This window comes from Diceros bicornis, chromosome 12 (assembly GCF_020826845.1).
Source record: "Diceros bicornis minor isolate mBicDic1 chromosome 12, mDicBic1.mat.cur, whole genome shotgun sequence".
Classification (NCBI taxonomy): domain Eukaryota; kingdom Metazoa; phylum Chordata; class Mammalia; order Perissodactyla; family Rhinocerotidae; genus Diceros; species Diceros bicornis.
This window is the reverse complement of record NC_080751.1, coordinates 14583027-14599871: the sequence shown is the minus strand read 5'-3', so window position 1 is coordinate 14599871 and position 16845 is coordinate 14583027. Positions and strand designations below refer to the sequence as shown.

At 42.9% G+C, this 16845-nt stretch overlaps 2 protein-coding genes across 2 annotated transcripts in view; both read right to left on the bottom strand.

The window, feature by feature from the left end:
* The window catches only part of DCTN1 (dynactin subunit 1), a 28375-nt gene extending 25257 nt beyond the window's left edge, over positions 1 to 3118 (bottom strand). Inside the window, exon 1 of the mRNA XM_058550903.1 lies at positions 3025 to 3118. The gene's annotated coding sequence lies outside the window, so the exon portion shown is untranslated. The remainder of the gene's footprint in view (positions 1 to 3024) is intronic.
* Positions 3119 to 11796: 8678 nt separating this feature from the next.
* LOC131411820 (retinol dehydrogenase 11-like) lies at positions 11797 to 16843 on the bottom strand. The gene is made up of 6 exons (XM_058550895.1): positions 16651 to 16843; positions 16237 to 16476; positions 15854 to 15943; positions 13413 to 13601; positions 12813 to 12919; positions 11797 to 12688 (listed from the first exon to the last, which is right to left on the bottom strand). The coding sequence occupies exons 1-6, from the start codon at positions 16826 to 16828 to the stop codon at positions 12500 to 12502; spliced, it is 993 nt and encodes a 330-aa protein (XP_058406878.1). The 5' UTR covers positions 16829 to 16843; the 3' UTR covers positions 11797 to 12499.
* Positions 16844 to 16845: the final 2 nt, after the last annotated feature.

The window sequence follows — 16845 nt, the reverse complement described above, 5'->3', positions numbered from 1 at the left end:
ACAGAAGGCTGTACCAACACCAGGCTCTAGGGTTATAAGCTGGCTCTGACGGCTTTCCCAAAGAGTAGCTCCACGTTCAAAGACCACCCCCATGGGGGACATTAACAGTCAAGCACACATACACCCCAGCAGATGCAGCTCATTCCTCTCTAGAGGCGCCTAAGAAACTAAAAGTGCAGGCACAGCCCCAGGTCCTGAGGAATTTGGTAGTGACACTAAATCTCAATCTCATATGCTTCAGGGTACAAGGACCACAGGGAGACCTCTAGGGGAAGTGCAGATCTTCTGGGAAAACAGCTATAGTGAGGCTTTGGTTCCTGACAAGGGTCCAGTCTCTGCTTCAGTGAAGCCCTCAGGAGATATGTAGGAGCTTGGGGAGGTCAGACTGGACAGCCAATTAGTCCATCAGCCAAGTGCAACTGGAACTAGCCTGAACTTCAAAAGAAAAATGATATAAAGCCAAATTCAGGTCTCCAGGATGGCGAGGACCCTAAGATAGTGAATCAGTCAATTGCTCAGCACTTACCTCCTCAGGGGACACTGAGGACTCAGTTCTCATTTCCCTTGCTATGGGACAGATAACTCAAATCCCCACAGCATCACCCAGTAGCTGGAGAAAGGCCAAGCAACCTGGGAATCCTTTACTACAATCCCTCCTGACCCAAAACTCCAGGCCACCATGAGCGACGACAGAGCTGGCAGAGTAAAACCCAGAGTGGCAGTGTCAATGCTATTGTGATTCTCTCAATTATTTTCATCCCTCCCTAATAACTTCCCCTCTGTAATCTCATGTTCAGTCATGCCCAACTTGTCAATTCTTCCTTAGCATTGCCTCCTGCATCCTTCCTTTCTCCTCCATCACCACTGTCATCACTTTGGTCTGCCATTTATCAGCTTTGAGAATTAAGGCAAATCATTTACCCTCTTTGGTGCCTTTTCTATTAATTAGGGTAACAGATGCTCTACCCACCTCACAGGATCATTAAATCAAATGATATCAAGCCTGTGAAAGGTTCTGCAATCTGTAAAATGTTATACGTAAATATAAGATATTACTAATATCATCAACCTAAGCCCTCTTTACTGATAATGTGAAGCATATCTGGCTCCTTGCCTCTCTCCTTCCCCCATTCCAACCACATTATACACCACAGTAAGACAACTAGATGCTCTTAACATCGCTTTGCCCAGATATTCACCTGCCCACAATCGTTCACTGACATACCATTTCATACTTTAATCAAAGAATCCTGGATCTGACATACGCAGTGTCATCTCTGCACCACTGTCAGCTGTTCAGGATGCTTTCCTTAGTCTTGCAAGCCCCACCCATGCTGCAAAGTCCAGCTAAAGCCCCACTACACTCCACGCAGAAGGACTAAATTTAAAAGAGAGGGATCTGAAACAATATCACAAAGAAGTTAAGAACAATTCAGTTTGAAGAAAACCTGGTATGAACAGCTGTCATCTAATACTTTAAGTCATCTTTTAAAAGAGGGATTACACTTTTTTTCCTGTTTGATTCTAAACAATAACCTAGACCAACAGGATAGAAGTTGCAGAGATGTATTTTAGCACATGAAAAACTTCCTTATTGAGCTATCCCATGATGAAATGGGATGCTTTATATGTAGTTAATTCCCCATTATTAGAAACGTTCATGCTCAAGTTGGCCATTGAGCAAGGATATTTTAGATGAAATTCAACTACCACCAAGGGTAACTGGACTAGAATCATAGCATTTTAGATCTGAAAGGAACCTCAGAGATCTTCTAGTCCAGCCTCCCATTTTATAGACCTGGACAGGTGAAGTGATCATTCATGACAGCACAGTCTGTTCTGGGAGCAGGGAGCAGGACATGGTCTCTAACATTCAATCCAGTGATCTACACCCTTGCTACTCAAAGTGTGGTCCATGGACCAGGAGCATCAGCATCACCTGGGAACTTGTTAGAAATGTAGAACCAACCAGAATCTGTATTTTAACAAGACTCTCAGGTGTACACACCACTAAAGTTCGAAAAGCACTGACCTACACTGCCTCTTCCAACCCTTGAGTTTCTAATTCTGGAACTGCACTTCCCAAACTGTTTCAGATGTTAAGCAGAGGCAGCACTCAAGAAAAACAGTATTTCCCCTTCAAATTTGGGAAACTCTCCATACCATACTTCCAGAGAGAGAGTCATGGTAAATATTATTAGCATATTGAAGGCTCTGAAATACTCTGTAGTAGAGAAAACTTTAACCATGAAGTTTCTAAACATATTTGAGCACAAAATGCCTTAAAGAATAAAAGTTATCATTATCTCTTTTAACATCCCCGTGGTTCAGGCTTTGGCAGTACACCTGGTAAAGAATGTCAATCTCGACCTCATAGCTTCTTGACTCTCAATACCTTAAGCATACTGCATCAGGAAGTGGTCAATATGGGCTGCTCTCCTCACTGCCATAAACGAGGCTAAGTTTCTAAATCACTGCCTTATTAAAGCATCGGAGTCCCTCATCTATGTGATTTAGCTGTGGTTCTGCCTAAAGACAAGAGAGATGCGCAAGATGACTTCTCAAAGGTCATCCTACCAGTTAAGGCAGACCCCAGGAGCGGGAGACACAGACACACCTAACGCATATCCAGGCCCCCGTGCTTGAGTCCTCTTCCCCCCCCCCCCATTTGACACAACTTCTCAACCATGTGCCCAGAGAAAACCTGTGGCTCAGAATGGGTTTAGGGGTGCCTCCGAGGCTCCCAGGAAAGGAGGGGACCCTTGCAGTTCCGGAGGAATTCGGAGGGTAATCACTCTGCCCCCGGGACAACACCGCCAGGCTGAGAGCTCAGGTGGGTCGGGCGACCCAGCCCCAGGCGAGCGTCCACCCCCGCCGCGGCCCACCCTGCCGGCCCCCGCCCCGCGCACCGGGCTCCACGCCGCGCCCCCGGCCAGCGCCGAGCCCCCGGCCACCGCCGGGAACCGCGCGAACACGCGGCGGGGGCAGCGGAGGAGACGGTTGGCAGGGTCGCCGCCTCCGTACCTGTCCTGTCAGGGGCTCCGCGCCCGGATCCGGCCCCACAGGCGACCGCCGCCCTAGACCCTGCCGGTCCCGCCCCGCCTGCCCCGCCCGCGTGAGCTGGCCGACGCGCCGCCCGACCCCTAGGCCCACACCAGACCCGAGGCCCAGGGACGCTCTGGGTCCAGACAAAACGCTACCCTTCCCCGAAGACCCGCCCGAGTTAAAATCTGCGCGCTGAGCGCGGCCGAGGAAACATCAATCAGGCACGAAGCTGGACACCTGGAGCGAAGCAGACGCGTGCGCACTGTGCCTGGGATGCCGATTAGGACCACAGTTGAGCCGCGCGGCGTGGCTAGCGCCCTCTGCCGGCGGAGGGGAGACAGCGCACCCCTGAGCAAATGGGTACCCCAGAGAGTCGCTAAGCTTTTGAGTGCTAAACTGCTAATTAAAACAATAGTGTTAAATCATATCTCGTCAGTTAGCTTGAGGAAAAAATTAAATTTTGCCGCTACTCAGTGTTATCCACCTGAGGATACAGGCATTCTCAAGCCCTTATGATGGGAATGTAAAATAACTCAAATTTACGTAATGGCATTTTGGCGGTTTTTTTAATTTAAAAAGAGAAAACATTAAAAAGTACAAGCTCCTTGACCCAATGCACCCACTTCTAATAATATAGCCAAAGAAATAATAGAATAGGTATTCAAAGATATTTGTACAAGGATGCTGGGAGAGCCGGGATTTGATAGACAATGGGTTCCAATTCTAACTGCAATATACTAGCTGTGTGAGATCTTGGGTTGGTTACTTAACCTCTCCCTGCCTCTGTATCCTCATTTGTAAAATGAGAATGTTAATGATAGTATCTATATTATGGGACTGTTAGGAAGATTAAGCAAATTAGTGTGAAGAGCCTAAAATATAACTGACGCAATGTTTATCTGAATTAATCTCAGATTGAAAACAACTTGAAAAATCTGTAAAATTGGTGGTGGGGTGGAGATGGGGGGTAAATGGTAAAAAGGATGAATTGGGCAACCTCTCCATTACTGGCCCTTTTTTTCCCCATTTCATCTTCTAAATATTTCTGATTATTATTCTGAACAGATAATGCACTGCATGATTCAAAAATCAAAACAGTATAAAAAGTATGCACTGAGAGGGGCCACCCCGTGACATAGCGGTTAAGTGCGCGCGCTCCACTGCTGGCAGCGAGGGTTGAATCCTGGGCACTCACAGATGCACTGCTTGTCAGGCCATGCTGTGGCGGCATCCCACATAAAGTGGAGGAAGATGGGCACGGATGTTAGCTCTGGGCCAGTCTTCGTCAGCAAAAAATAAGAGGAGGATTGGCATGGATGTTAGGTCAGGGCTGATCTTCCTCACCAAAAAAAAAGCATGCACTGAGAAACCTCCCTTCGACCCTTGTTCCCCTCGACTCCTTCCCCCTTGCCCACTACAGGTAACCCTTGTTATTAGCTTCTTGCTTATCCTCTCAATGTTTCATGCAAATGCAAGCAAATATGAATAGTCTTACTCCTCCTGTTTCTTATGCAAAAGATAGCATACTATATACACTTGCACCTTAATTTCTTCACTTAACAATGTATCTTGGAGATATTTCTAAATCAGTAAATAGAGATCTTCCTCATTTATTTTTTTCAGCTGCATAGCACTCTATTGCGTGGATATACATAATTTATTAGCCAGCCTCTTCTAGTGGGATACTTTGTTTCCAGTCTTTTGCTATTGCAAACAATACTGCAGTGAATCACCTTGTACATATGACATTCCATATGTGAGCAGGTATATCTGTAGGATATGTCTGGGTCAAATAATAAATACATCTATAATTTTAGTAGAAATTGCCTCCATGGCCTTCAATTAAAGAGAAATGGTATAAAAAATAAATTTAAAGGTTTTAAAAGGCACTGTATACACGTTTTTATTGTGGTAAAATACGTATAACATAAAATTTGCCATTTTTACCAATTTTAAGTGTACAGTTTAGCGGCACTAAGTACATTTACATTATTATGCAACCATCACCACTATCCATCTCCAGAACTGTCTCATCTTTCCATACTGAAACTCTGTACCCATTAAACACTGACTCTATTTTGTCCCCTCACCCCAGCCCCTGGTGCCAAGCATTCTACTTTCTGTCTCTGTGAATTTGACTGTTCTGAATACCTCATATAAGTAGAATCATACAATATTTGTCCTTTTGTGTCTGGCTTATGTCTTCAAGGTTCATTCATGTTGTAGCATGTGTCAGCATTTTCTCTTTTGAAGGCTGAATAACACTCCATTGTATGCATATACCACATTTTGTTTATCCATTCACCCGTTGATGCACATTTGGGTTGTTTCCACCTTTTGGCATTTGAATATGCACATATTTTTAAACATAAGTATATCTCCCAGTCATCCCATCCCCAAGATCTCTACCCAAAGCAACTCTTGATGCAGTTGGACTACTGGAAGCAGTCTCTGAAAACTCAAGCAGTTTAGATGCAAACAGCAGCTTCCAAGACACACTGTTCTGAACCTTATTTTTATCTCCACTGGACAATATATCTTGGAGGTTGTCCATATAGTACATATCGATCTGCCTTGAAAATTTTTTTAAGTGTATATTTTTTATTTGAGCTGGAGCCATCCTTCTGAGTGGCTTAACAACATTTAACAGATGTGCTGAGTTTTCATGTGAAGCTGCCAGGCCTCCAGTGGAATGGGGGTGGGGATACAGGAAAGACCCAAATGCTTCTTAGCACCATGAAAAGGGGTCACACTGAGTCTAAAGGGCAGGACGTGTTAATAGGAGAAACACTGTTTCTTTTACATTGGATTAGCCTGAGTGGTCTTCAAGGAAAATTAATATTGTCTTTCCCCATGTGTTTTCTCATAGGTGCCAGCCTGAGTCTCCCTGTGATGGAGAACCTGAACGAGACCTCTAGGATCCCAAAACTCTGATTTGCATGACTGGAGTCCATCCTCCCAATCTGTGATGCTGAGCAGAGAAGAACATCTGTGCTCATCTGGGTGGAATCCCAGGCATTCCAGATCATGGGAAGGAACCAAGAGGGAAAAACCTCCTCTTGAGAAAAGGAATGCAGTTTCACAGAAGGAGGGGGTGGTTTTCAGGCTGAGAGACTTAGAGAGGGGACTGGATAAAGGCAGAAAGCAAATCAAAGGTGACAAAGCCACGTATGGGGGAGGACAGATGTGGGAGAGAGAAGCATCTGGATTAGCTATAGCAGCACTGTCCAACAGAAATAACATGTAAGTTTTGAAATTGTCTTGAACTGAAATGTAGGCTAATAAATTTTAAAGAGTTTTTTTTTGTGGAAAAATTATTAAAATTAAATTTTATATAACCCAGCCACACATATAATCTTAAACTCTCTAGTAGCTATAATTTTAAAAAGTAAAAAGGAACAAATGAAATTAAGGTTAACAAGATACCAAAAATATTATCATTTCAACATGTAATAAATATAAAAATATTACAGAGATATTTTACATTCTTTTTTTGTACTAAGTCTTTGAAATCCAATGTGTATTTTGCATTTCCAGCACATCTCTATTCAGATGGTAAATTTTCATTGGAAATACTTGATCTGGTTTAAATTTCATACAATTTACAGTTGAAGAAATAGATTCATATATGCAACTTGTTTCAAACATATTAGAAGTTTCCCAATAACTAGATTGAATATACATTTTTAAACTTAAATTTAACTTATTAAGATTAAATAAAATTTATAATTCAGTTCCTCAGTCACATTAGCCACATTTCAAGTACTCAATAGCCACTTGTGGCCAGCGGCTTTCATATTGGACAGTTTGGAGATAGAACTTCAACCCTTCTTCCCCTTGTTTTGTTATACTTTTATGAGAGGGTCTGGCCTTTTAGGAAAGAACCTAGTATATATTTATCACTGCCTGGCTTATTACCACACAGAGGCAGAGTGTAAGAGACAAGGTGGCCCATGGAGAACCAGACTTGCTCCTCCCCATTTCTTTCTGAAGCAGAGGTGGGCACAGCGTGAGGAGGGTCCCTCAGGGGACCTTGAAGACTGTGTAATAAGAAGAATCTACAAAATAGGATAAACCAGAACAACCACAAAAAGTCACTCTTACAGTGGAGACTTAGAACCATGGAAGTTCTATTGTAGAAATCACGGGGAAAACCATATTTACAAGTGGAGACTTTTTGTTAAAACAGATACAGACTCTTTAAGGAATACAAGATCTCATTAGATTCTCTAAAATCAGAAATACAAAGATGCCCAATATTCTGATTCTAACCAATATTGTATTTTAGGACATAGCTATTATAATAAGGTAATAAAAAGAGATAAAAGACGTAAAAATTAGACAGGAGGAAATTAAACTGTCATTTTTCCCAGATGATATGATGACATATATAAAAAATGCCAAAAAAATCTGAAAATTATTAGAATTGATAAAAAAATATTTAGCAAGGTGGCTAGATATAAAATCAATATAAAAAATCAATTGCATTTCTATAACCAACAATGAAAAGTTAAATAATATAATATTTTAAATGAAACTGATGCACCTAGTAATAAACTTAACAAAATATGTGCACATTCCAAAATTATAAAATCATATTTGAAGACATTAAAGAGCCTAAATAAATGGGAGATATAGCACATTCATGAACAGGAAGATTTAATGTCATAAGGAAGTTAGTTATCCCATATTAATCTATATATTTGAAATAATCCCAATCAATATCCTATCAGGATATTCTAGGAGCTTGACAACAAATTAATAAATTTGTAGAGAAAAGCAAAGGCCAAGAAACTCCTGAAGAAAAAGAACACAGTTGGGGGGGTGTGTGGTAGTGTTTATTTTAAAGTTATAGTAATTAAGGCAATATGGTATTGATGTAGGGATCGACAAATAGACCGTTAGAACAGAAAAGAGACTAAAATAAACACACATACACATGAAAATTTGATATATGACAAAATTTGTGTTATTGATTAGTGGGGGGAAGACACACTATTCAACAAATGGTGCTGGGACAATTGGTTACCCAAATGCAAAAGAAGGAAAGAAAGAAGGAAGGGAGGGAAGAAGAAATTAGATGCTTCCATTTCTGGCAATACAGAGGACTAAATATCACAGAAACTCCACCTGATATGGTGCAACTAAAAATGCTGGATGCAACATTTAACACACACACACACACACACACACACACACACATACATCTATTTGTATTTCCTGAATGAACTGGTGGGAAAGTAAGGGAATTCCTCAGAAGCTAGAGATGATATGAAATTATGAATCCCAAGGCATTGATGATCATTGGAGCCAGTGTTTGCCAAACCAACCCCTGGTGGCCTGGAACCTGTATTTAAAGGGCCATGAGTAGGGACAGAAGACAAAATCTGGGGTTAAGTAGAGACCTTTGGAACGGAAAACTATCCCTTTGACACATAAAGCCAGGATAGTCAAAGAGTAACACCACTAGAGAGTGCACTTAAAAAAAGTGCCTCACAGAGGGCGATAGTATAGATAAAAGCCTATCTCATCCTTGGTTCTGAATGTAGTGGGAAAAATCCTCTCTGGTAATTCAAAATAATAAGCTGGTACTCACACAAGTTTGGGGCCAGAATGTATACCACATGAGTGGCAAAAAAAAAAAAAAAAAAATCCCAAGACAAAAATGTAATTTAAAGTGCTCCCTTGGGCCGGCCCCGTGGCTTAGCGGTTAAGTGCGTGTGCTCCGATGCTGGTGGCCTGGGGTTCGGATCCCGGGCGCGCACCAACGCACTGCTTCTCTGGCCATGCTGAGGCCGCGTCCCACATACAGCAACTAGAAGGATGTGCAGCTATGACATACAACTATCTACTGGGGCTTTGGGGGAAAAATAAATAAATAAAAATTATAAAGTGCTCCCAAGTTGGTATAGTACTACCGGGAACCTGGCTGAACTAAATGTAAACCCTCTCTGAGGGAATGCACTTTAATTTCAGGCCTTAAATAATTCCTACAGCTATAGTTCCAAGAACCAGAAGCATACAATCAAAGTCACTAAACATACAAAGAAACAAGCTGCCATAAACTATTCACGCCTGCAAAGATTACAGATATTGGAATTTTGAGTTACAGTATATAAAATGAATATGTTTTTAAAAACATGGAGGATTTAAAATATAAGGAAGGGTCAAGAGATTATAAAAATTGACTAGGTAGATTGGCAAAACAACCAATTATAAAATATAGTAATAAAAATATAATAATTGTAATATAAAATTGTAATATAAATTGTAAAATAATTGTAATAGAAAGTTATTGTATGGAATAAACAAAAGATTAGTCATAGCTGAAGAGAGTTAGTAAATTGGAAAACAGATCTAAAAATAATGAACCAAATGTAGCTTTAACATATAAAAAGAAGCAAAACATAGAAGAGAAGAAACATGAAAGATAAAGTGAGGAGGTCCAACCTTTATCTAATTGCAATTCCATAAAGAGAGATGAAAGATATTGGAGGAGAGGCTGTATTTAAAGAGAAATGCAGGATAAATATATATCCTCAGATTCAGGAAATCCAAGGGATTCCCACCAGAATAAACAAAAAGAAAGGCACATCTGGATTAATAATGATGAAACTGTAGAAAAACATGACAAAGATAAAATCTTAAAAGGAGCAAGAGAGAAAAATCAGATTCCCCACAAAGTCACTGTTAGACTAACATCTGATTTCTCAATAGCAACAATGAAAGCCAGAAGACAAAGAAATATTATCTTTAAAAAGATAAGAGAAAATAACTGTCAACCCATAATTCCTTAGCCAGCAAAATGATCCCTCAAAAATGAAGGTGAAATAAAGAAATTTTCAAACAAATAAAACTGAGGAAGTTTACTATCATTAGATCCCATATTAGTTTTATGCATAAGAAATTACTAAGAACTCAGTGGCTTAAAAGAACACATTTATTATCTTACAGGTTCTGTGAGTCAGGAGTCTGGGTACACGTTAGCTGGGTCCTCTGCTCAGGGTCTCACCAGGCTGAAATCAAGTTGTCATCCAGAACTGCAATCTCATCTGGGCTCCAGGTCCTTCTTCAAAGCTCACTGGTTATTGGCAGAATTCAGTTCCTTGGGACTGTAGAACTGAAGCCTCAACTCCTAGAGGCCATGTGGCCCTCTCCACAATGTGGCAGTTTGCTTCTTCATGGTAAACAGGAGGATCTCTCTGACTTCTGGGAAGGTTTGAACTCTTCTAAAGGGCTCGCCTGGTTAGATCAGTTCCACTCAAAATAATCTCCCCTTTGATTAACTCAAAGTCAACTGATCGCAGACTTTAATTAAATCAGCAAAATCCGTTTTGCCAGGTACCTTGGGGCCATCCTAATATTCTGTCTACCACAAATTCTTATTAAAGGAACTTCTAAAGGATGCACTTCAGATAGAAGGAAAATAATCCCAGATGGAAGATCTGAGACACAAGAAAGAAGAGCAAGCACAGAGAATATTAAACATATGGGTAAATCTACACAAATATCAACTATTTAAAATAATATCAATATATCTGATTTGTGAGATTAATGAAATAATATAATTAAAATATTGAGTTACAAAAGCATGTAAGTTCAAAGGGAATGATTAATGTTAAAGAATTCTAAGATCTATGTATTGCTCGAAAGAAGAATAAAGATATCAATTAAATGTACTGTTAAGTTAAATATGCAGGTTAGAATTGTTAGACTAACCCACTATAGAATGGAAATAGATTGTATACTTTCAAAACGAGAGAGGAAGTTTAAAAATGGAAAAAAATCCCACTTCACTCCAAGATACTGCCAACCAATCTTCTTTCCTTCCCTCTCTGCTTCACTCCGGGTCAGACTTAAATCACAGTCTGGTGGATCTCCCAGCTTCTCACAGCCATTTCCCTTAACAAATTTCTTGTACATTTAAATCCTAACTTGGTATCTGCTTCTCGGATGACGTCCCTGGACTAACACAAATCCCCAACTCATCTTATCAAATGAATATATCCATGACAGCAAAACCAGACAACAGCAATAGAAGTTAGGAAAAGAATATGCCCATCTCATTTATGAACACAGTTAAAAAGTTCTAAACAAAAACATGAGTATGCTAGGGGCCGGCCTGGTGGTGCAAGCGGTTAAGTGCGCGTGCTCTGCTGTGGCAGCCCAGAGTTCGCGGGTTCGGATCCCGGGCGCGCACCGACGCACTGCTTGGCAAGCCATGGGGTGTTGGCGTCCCATATAAAGTGGAGGAGGGTGGGCACGGATGTTAGCCCAGGGCCAGTCTTCCTCAGCAAAAAAAGAGGAGGATTGGCAGATGTTAGCACAGGGCTGATCTCCTCACAAAAAAAAACCATGAGTATGCTAAATTTAGCAGTGTATACAAAAATAACACTATGACCAAGTTGGGTTTATTCCAGAAATGCAAAGTTGGTTTAATATTAGAAAATCAACTAAGGTTTTCTAGAAAAAGAAATAAAAGTTATAATAATTGAAAGAGAAGACATAAAACTCTTATTATTCCTAGATGATGTGACTTTCTATGTAGAAAAACCAAAAGGATCTACAGATAACTTAATAAAGTTGTTTGACATATGATCAATATACAAATTTTAAAATACCATTTACAATGGCAAAAAAATAAGGAACCTGAAATTAAATATAGTAAAACTTGTGTAAGATCTTTGTGTATAAAATTCTTCAAATTTTTGTAAAGATATTAAGAAGATTTAAATAGATATAAGAATATCTTGTTCATGGTCAGGAAAACTCAATATCATAAAAATGTCAATCCTCCCAGTGGATGTAGTGCAATTTCAACAGGATTTGTGTGTGTGTGAAATTTGAAGAGCTGATTCCAAAATTTATGTAGATGAACAAAGACCCCAGAAAAAAAGCAATGGGCTCTGACTCCCAGAATTCACTGGTGTTATTGCATGACGCATCACAGGAGCAGCTGGTTGATGGAATGGTGGAATGATTATCTGCAGGCTCAGTTACCGTATCAGCTGGGAGACAACACCCTGTGAAGCTGGCATGCTGTCCTACAAGATACGGCATATGCCTTAATGCAGAGGACACTGTGTGGTGGTGTCTCCCCCAAAGACAGGAAGCACACATCTAGGAATCAAGAGGAACAGACAGAAGTTTCTCCTCCTATAATACCCACTGGAAGGAGTTTTACTCCCCGTCACCACAATGTGGGACTCAGTAGGTTTAGAGATCCTAGCGCCCAAGGGATGAACACTTCCATCAGAGAAGTGGCAGTAAAGTAGAGGCTGAAGCAGTCCCCTGGCCAGTCTGCGCTCTCATGTCACTGAGTCAACAGGAAGAGGAAGAGGTCTTTATACTGGACTAGGTGATTGATCCTTGAGCCAGCAAACAAAAGGCATAATCAGATTAAGGGTTAGGAGTCAGGGGGAGGGTGGCAAGTTAGGGCAAGGGTCACAGAGGATCAGTCCACCTTGTCTAGGTTTATTAGTTGGACTGTGGCATTCCAGAGGCTCTGGGCCACATGAGGATCCTGAGCAGCTTTAGGGGGAGGACTTATCACACAAGAACTGCTAAAATATTTTCCAGAAATGCCATCCAGCTCCTTTGCCAAGCTCAGGTAGAGGACTGGGATTGCACCTTGTTTGAGATCCTGTGGAGACACGGCAGGGAAGGGGAGAAGGCCACGCCAGGTAGGCTTTAGTCTGCTAAGGACACATGAGAAGCAGAGCCCTGCCCCACCCTCCTCAGGTCTAGCCAGCTCCTCCTCTACCCACCTTAATGAAGAAGCTGACGAGCCAGAAAAGGAAGCGGTAAAACCAAGAGAAGTGCTTCATGATCTCTGTGTATACAACACCTGGGTCCACAGAGTTCACAGTCACACCTGAGAGGGTGAGACACAGTACAGTGCAAAGTGAAGTGAGAGGGGGATATTAGGAAGAAAGAGTTAAGTGTGGGCCTACGATGTGCAATGACGGGAGGATCCTACCGGGTCTGTTGGGTAGAGGTGACCAGAGACGTGGGAGTGCTGCCAGGGAAGCCAGTGCTCCATAACCCACATGAATGGTGGTGTCCCAGCCAGTACGCAGACATCAGTATTTGAAAGTGTTGGGTGAACTTTAGGAGGAACGTGATGGATGGTGTTGATATTGGAAAATGCTAGAAGGAGAGGGATATTGTGGGTGATAAGAGAGTTGGAAAAGGTTGAAAAGTAGATGTGAAGATGGGGTTGAGAGAAATATAGGGTGCACAGATGATAAATGGAGGAGATTAACAGCTGGCTTGGGGGATACTGGGAGTATTTTATGGCCAAGACATGTTGGGAGGAGACGTGAGGGGTTGGGAGCGGAGGAGTAGGGGGTGTCAGAAGCAGTTACCTGTCCCTTGAAGTCTCCGAGCAAGCTCTCCAGTGAATGAGGTCAAAAGCAGTTTGCTGCAGTAATAGTTCTGGTTGAAGGTCAAAGGTCTACCAGCCCCTGTCAGATGTCCCTCATCAATGTACCCACGTGCTTGCTGGAAGGAAGACACATTCACCACCCGGGCTGACCCTGCCCGTTGGAGGGCCCCTGTGTGGAGAGAGGACCACAATCCTTCAACCCAAGTCCTGGGGTAAACTCCCATGCCCACTGCCCAACCTGCTTCTCCAGGAGAGCAGGGCCCATCCAGGGCTTTCAGGAGAGGGTCAGTGGGCCCCCCAGCCAGGCACAGGGGGTAGGCACAAGAGAGCTTAATGTGAACAGAGATTTCATTTTCATTAGTTGCTTTCCTAATGCTCTTCCTCCTCTTTTATTTCAGCGTGTGGAGTTTTACCTTGCTTTTCTTCTCCTCGCCAGTTGGAGCGAATTTAATTGATCCTTGTTTGTGTTTTACCTGACTGATGGCAAAGAAGGGAAGGAGAGGCTGGAGACATGGTGAAAGCATTCATTCATTCACTTTTTCAACCCACAAATATTCATTAGGCCCCTGGATTATGGCAGACATCAAGATAGGTGCTAGGACATAAGGATGGTAGGTTTGCGGGCAAAGAAATGTGTGTAGAGATACTTGGGAAAGTGTTTAAAAAAAAAAAAAACTATCTTCCAAAGGAACAAAAATAAAATTACAATCAATAGAACAAGTTAAATCTTAAAAAAAAAATAGAGTACCTAACTATATGAAAAAAAGTCTGGATTATATGAAGCATGAAAAGTAGTAGTTGTCATATATGAATTTACAGTGTTGTTTTCAAAATGCTAAAACTATTCTGAGCCCTACATTTAAGTTAAGAATCACAAAGGAAAAAACTGAGCAGGTAGTATTTAGCCAAAATTTGCTGGAGATAAAATTATTCTTAAGGGGGACAAAGGACCCCAAACTTGGAGACATAGAATAATTTAAGAAAATTATTCTTAAAGGGGACAACGGACCCCAAACTTGGAGACATAGTGGTGTAAAGACCAAAGGGGCTCAGAGCCTAGCTGGAGACTGATCCTCACGGAGCAGTGTCAGTGCGGGAACAGAGATGTATACAAGGGGCTAAGGAAGCCCCATAAAGGGGGGTGCACCTGGGGGAGGCAGAGGTGTCAGGGCAGGAGCCACAGCACAGGCGATATCTGTGCCGAGTCTTGGCAGATGAAGTAAAGTTAGCCAGGCTAAGGGGGTGGGAAAGAATATTCCAGATAGAGGGAACCACATGTGCAAAAGCACACCCAGAGGTAAAAAACAGAGCATGGTCGAAGAGCTACAGATTGTTGGCTAGAGAAGAGGGTGTGGGTTAGGGAAGGGTCAAGGGTAAGGCTCTCAGTCAGCAGGGGGTCTAGTAAGTGGAGAGAAGGGACTCAGTTTATCCTGTAAAGGGTAGAGCACCTTCAAAGGATTCTAAGCAAGAAAGTAATAAGGTAAAAAGTGATTTCTAGAAATGGCAGAAGGGAGAATAGATGAGGGAAACAGGAGAGAAGACAGTTTAAGAAACTATTACTAAGCAAGGTACAGACAGGGTGTTGCAGCATGTTACAATTTTGGGGAAGGGGAACAAGCATTCAGACTTGCCAATGCAGTTTTGCCTGCTCTTTGTTCACTTTCCATTTGAGGCTAATGTAATCTGCCACTAAAGATTACACGAGACCCTAGCAACATAGTTGCCTCCCAGGAGGGGAATAAATGGCTGGTTTTCAAGGAGAGGAGACTTTTTTTTTACCCTATACCCTTTTGTATACTTTCAGTTTTGTACTTTGGATGTACTACCTGACCAAAAAAAAATTGATTTTCTTTTAAAGAGGCTATTACACAACCCAGGAGAAAATGTTAGGAAGAAGGTGCCTGCCATCCGCTTCGCACCCCCACCCCCCACCACAGCCCAGGAGGAACTCAAACCTCCTTCATCAGAAAAGATTACAAAATCAGAAAGCCAAAGGACTTGGATCTCAGGCAGTGGTGTGTTCATCCACATCTCTGGTGGATCCTGAACTCTTTGAGAGCAGGAAGTCAGTCTTCTTGTTCTCTGTGTTTCTAGTGGCCTAGTCCACCCTTGAGAGGTATTTGTTGAGATGAGTGACTACTGATCTGGCTAGAACTCGGAGCTAGGGGAAGGAGAGGTGGGATTTTATATCCCCTTGCTGGTTGTATTCTGAGATGACTGATTCCATTACCAGCCTCCTATTCCTGACTTGTGCCGGATGGGTTCCCCTGCTGTGTGCAGCAAGGGCGGACTGGATCATCGCTCAGCAGCAGCTGGGTGCCAAAGGGAAGGAGGTGGCCATGGGAGACAGTAAGCCATGAAAATGTCAGGGGTATGGGGAAGCAGCGGCAGCAGAGAAGGCAGACACCCATCCTTCCTTACCTTGGAGCAGATTTGTGAGCAGAAAGGGCCCGATATAGTTGGTGGCAAAGGTGAGATCAAGGCCCTCTGGGGTAAGCGTCATGGGGAATCCTGGGAGGAGATAAGAACACAGGTGGTGGGTGATGGAGGGACTACCCGATAGGAAACAAGGTCTGGGGGATATACTGGGGTTCAGTAAAAATGCCACAGGAGCATGTATGTGCAAAGATGGGGGCAATGAAGTTTGAGGCTGTAACTGAAGGTAGGCTTTTTACGGTAGTGTATGAATTAGAGTGTTTCAGCAGGATGCACAGGTTAGGCTTTGGAGATGCCTGTTTTGGGGTCCCTGAGCTAGAAAGGAGGCTACTGAAATGTGTTTGGGGGAAGAAAGTTAAGGCACCTACCACAGACTGCAGCATTGTTAACCAGCAGATGTATCTCAGGATACTCCTGCAGAAGCCAACGGGCAAAGCTCCGGATGGACGCCATGGAGCTCAGGTCCACCTCACCAAGAAGGAGGTGGTGGCACTTTAAAGCTGCTTGGATCTCGGCCAGGGCTTGCTGTCCACGCTCGAAGCTACGGCAGGCAAGGATCACCTGGGCCCCTCGGCGGGCCAGCTCCTGGGACACAACCTTCCCAATGCCTGTGGGAGGGCAGCTTCAGAGCAGGCTAGTCTGGGGAGTGACTGGAGGGCAATGGGGCAAGGGGATGGACAAGGGTGCTGACAGTGGGTGCTAGTCCTCTTCCCTGCCCTCCCTGTTGGGGCTGTTGGGGGCTGAGGTCCCTAGTGAGGTGACAAGGTGGGAGGAACACTCACCACTGTTGGCCCCAGTCACCACTGCCGTCTTCCCAGTCAGATCGGTGGAGCAGTGCTGGAGGTCCCAAAGGTGAGACTTATGCCAGAGCCGCACACATAGTCTAAGCAGGAAGACCAGAACGAGGAGGACAGAGCCAGGGCCCCAGACCAGGGTGCTGAGTAGAGACCACAGTGACATAGCAGAGACTGCTGGCA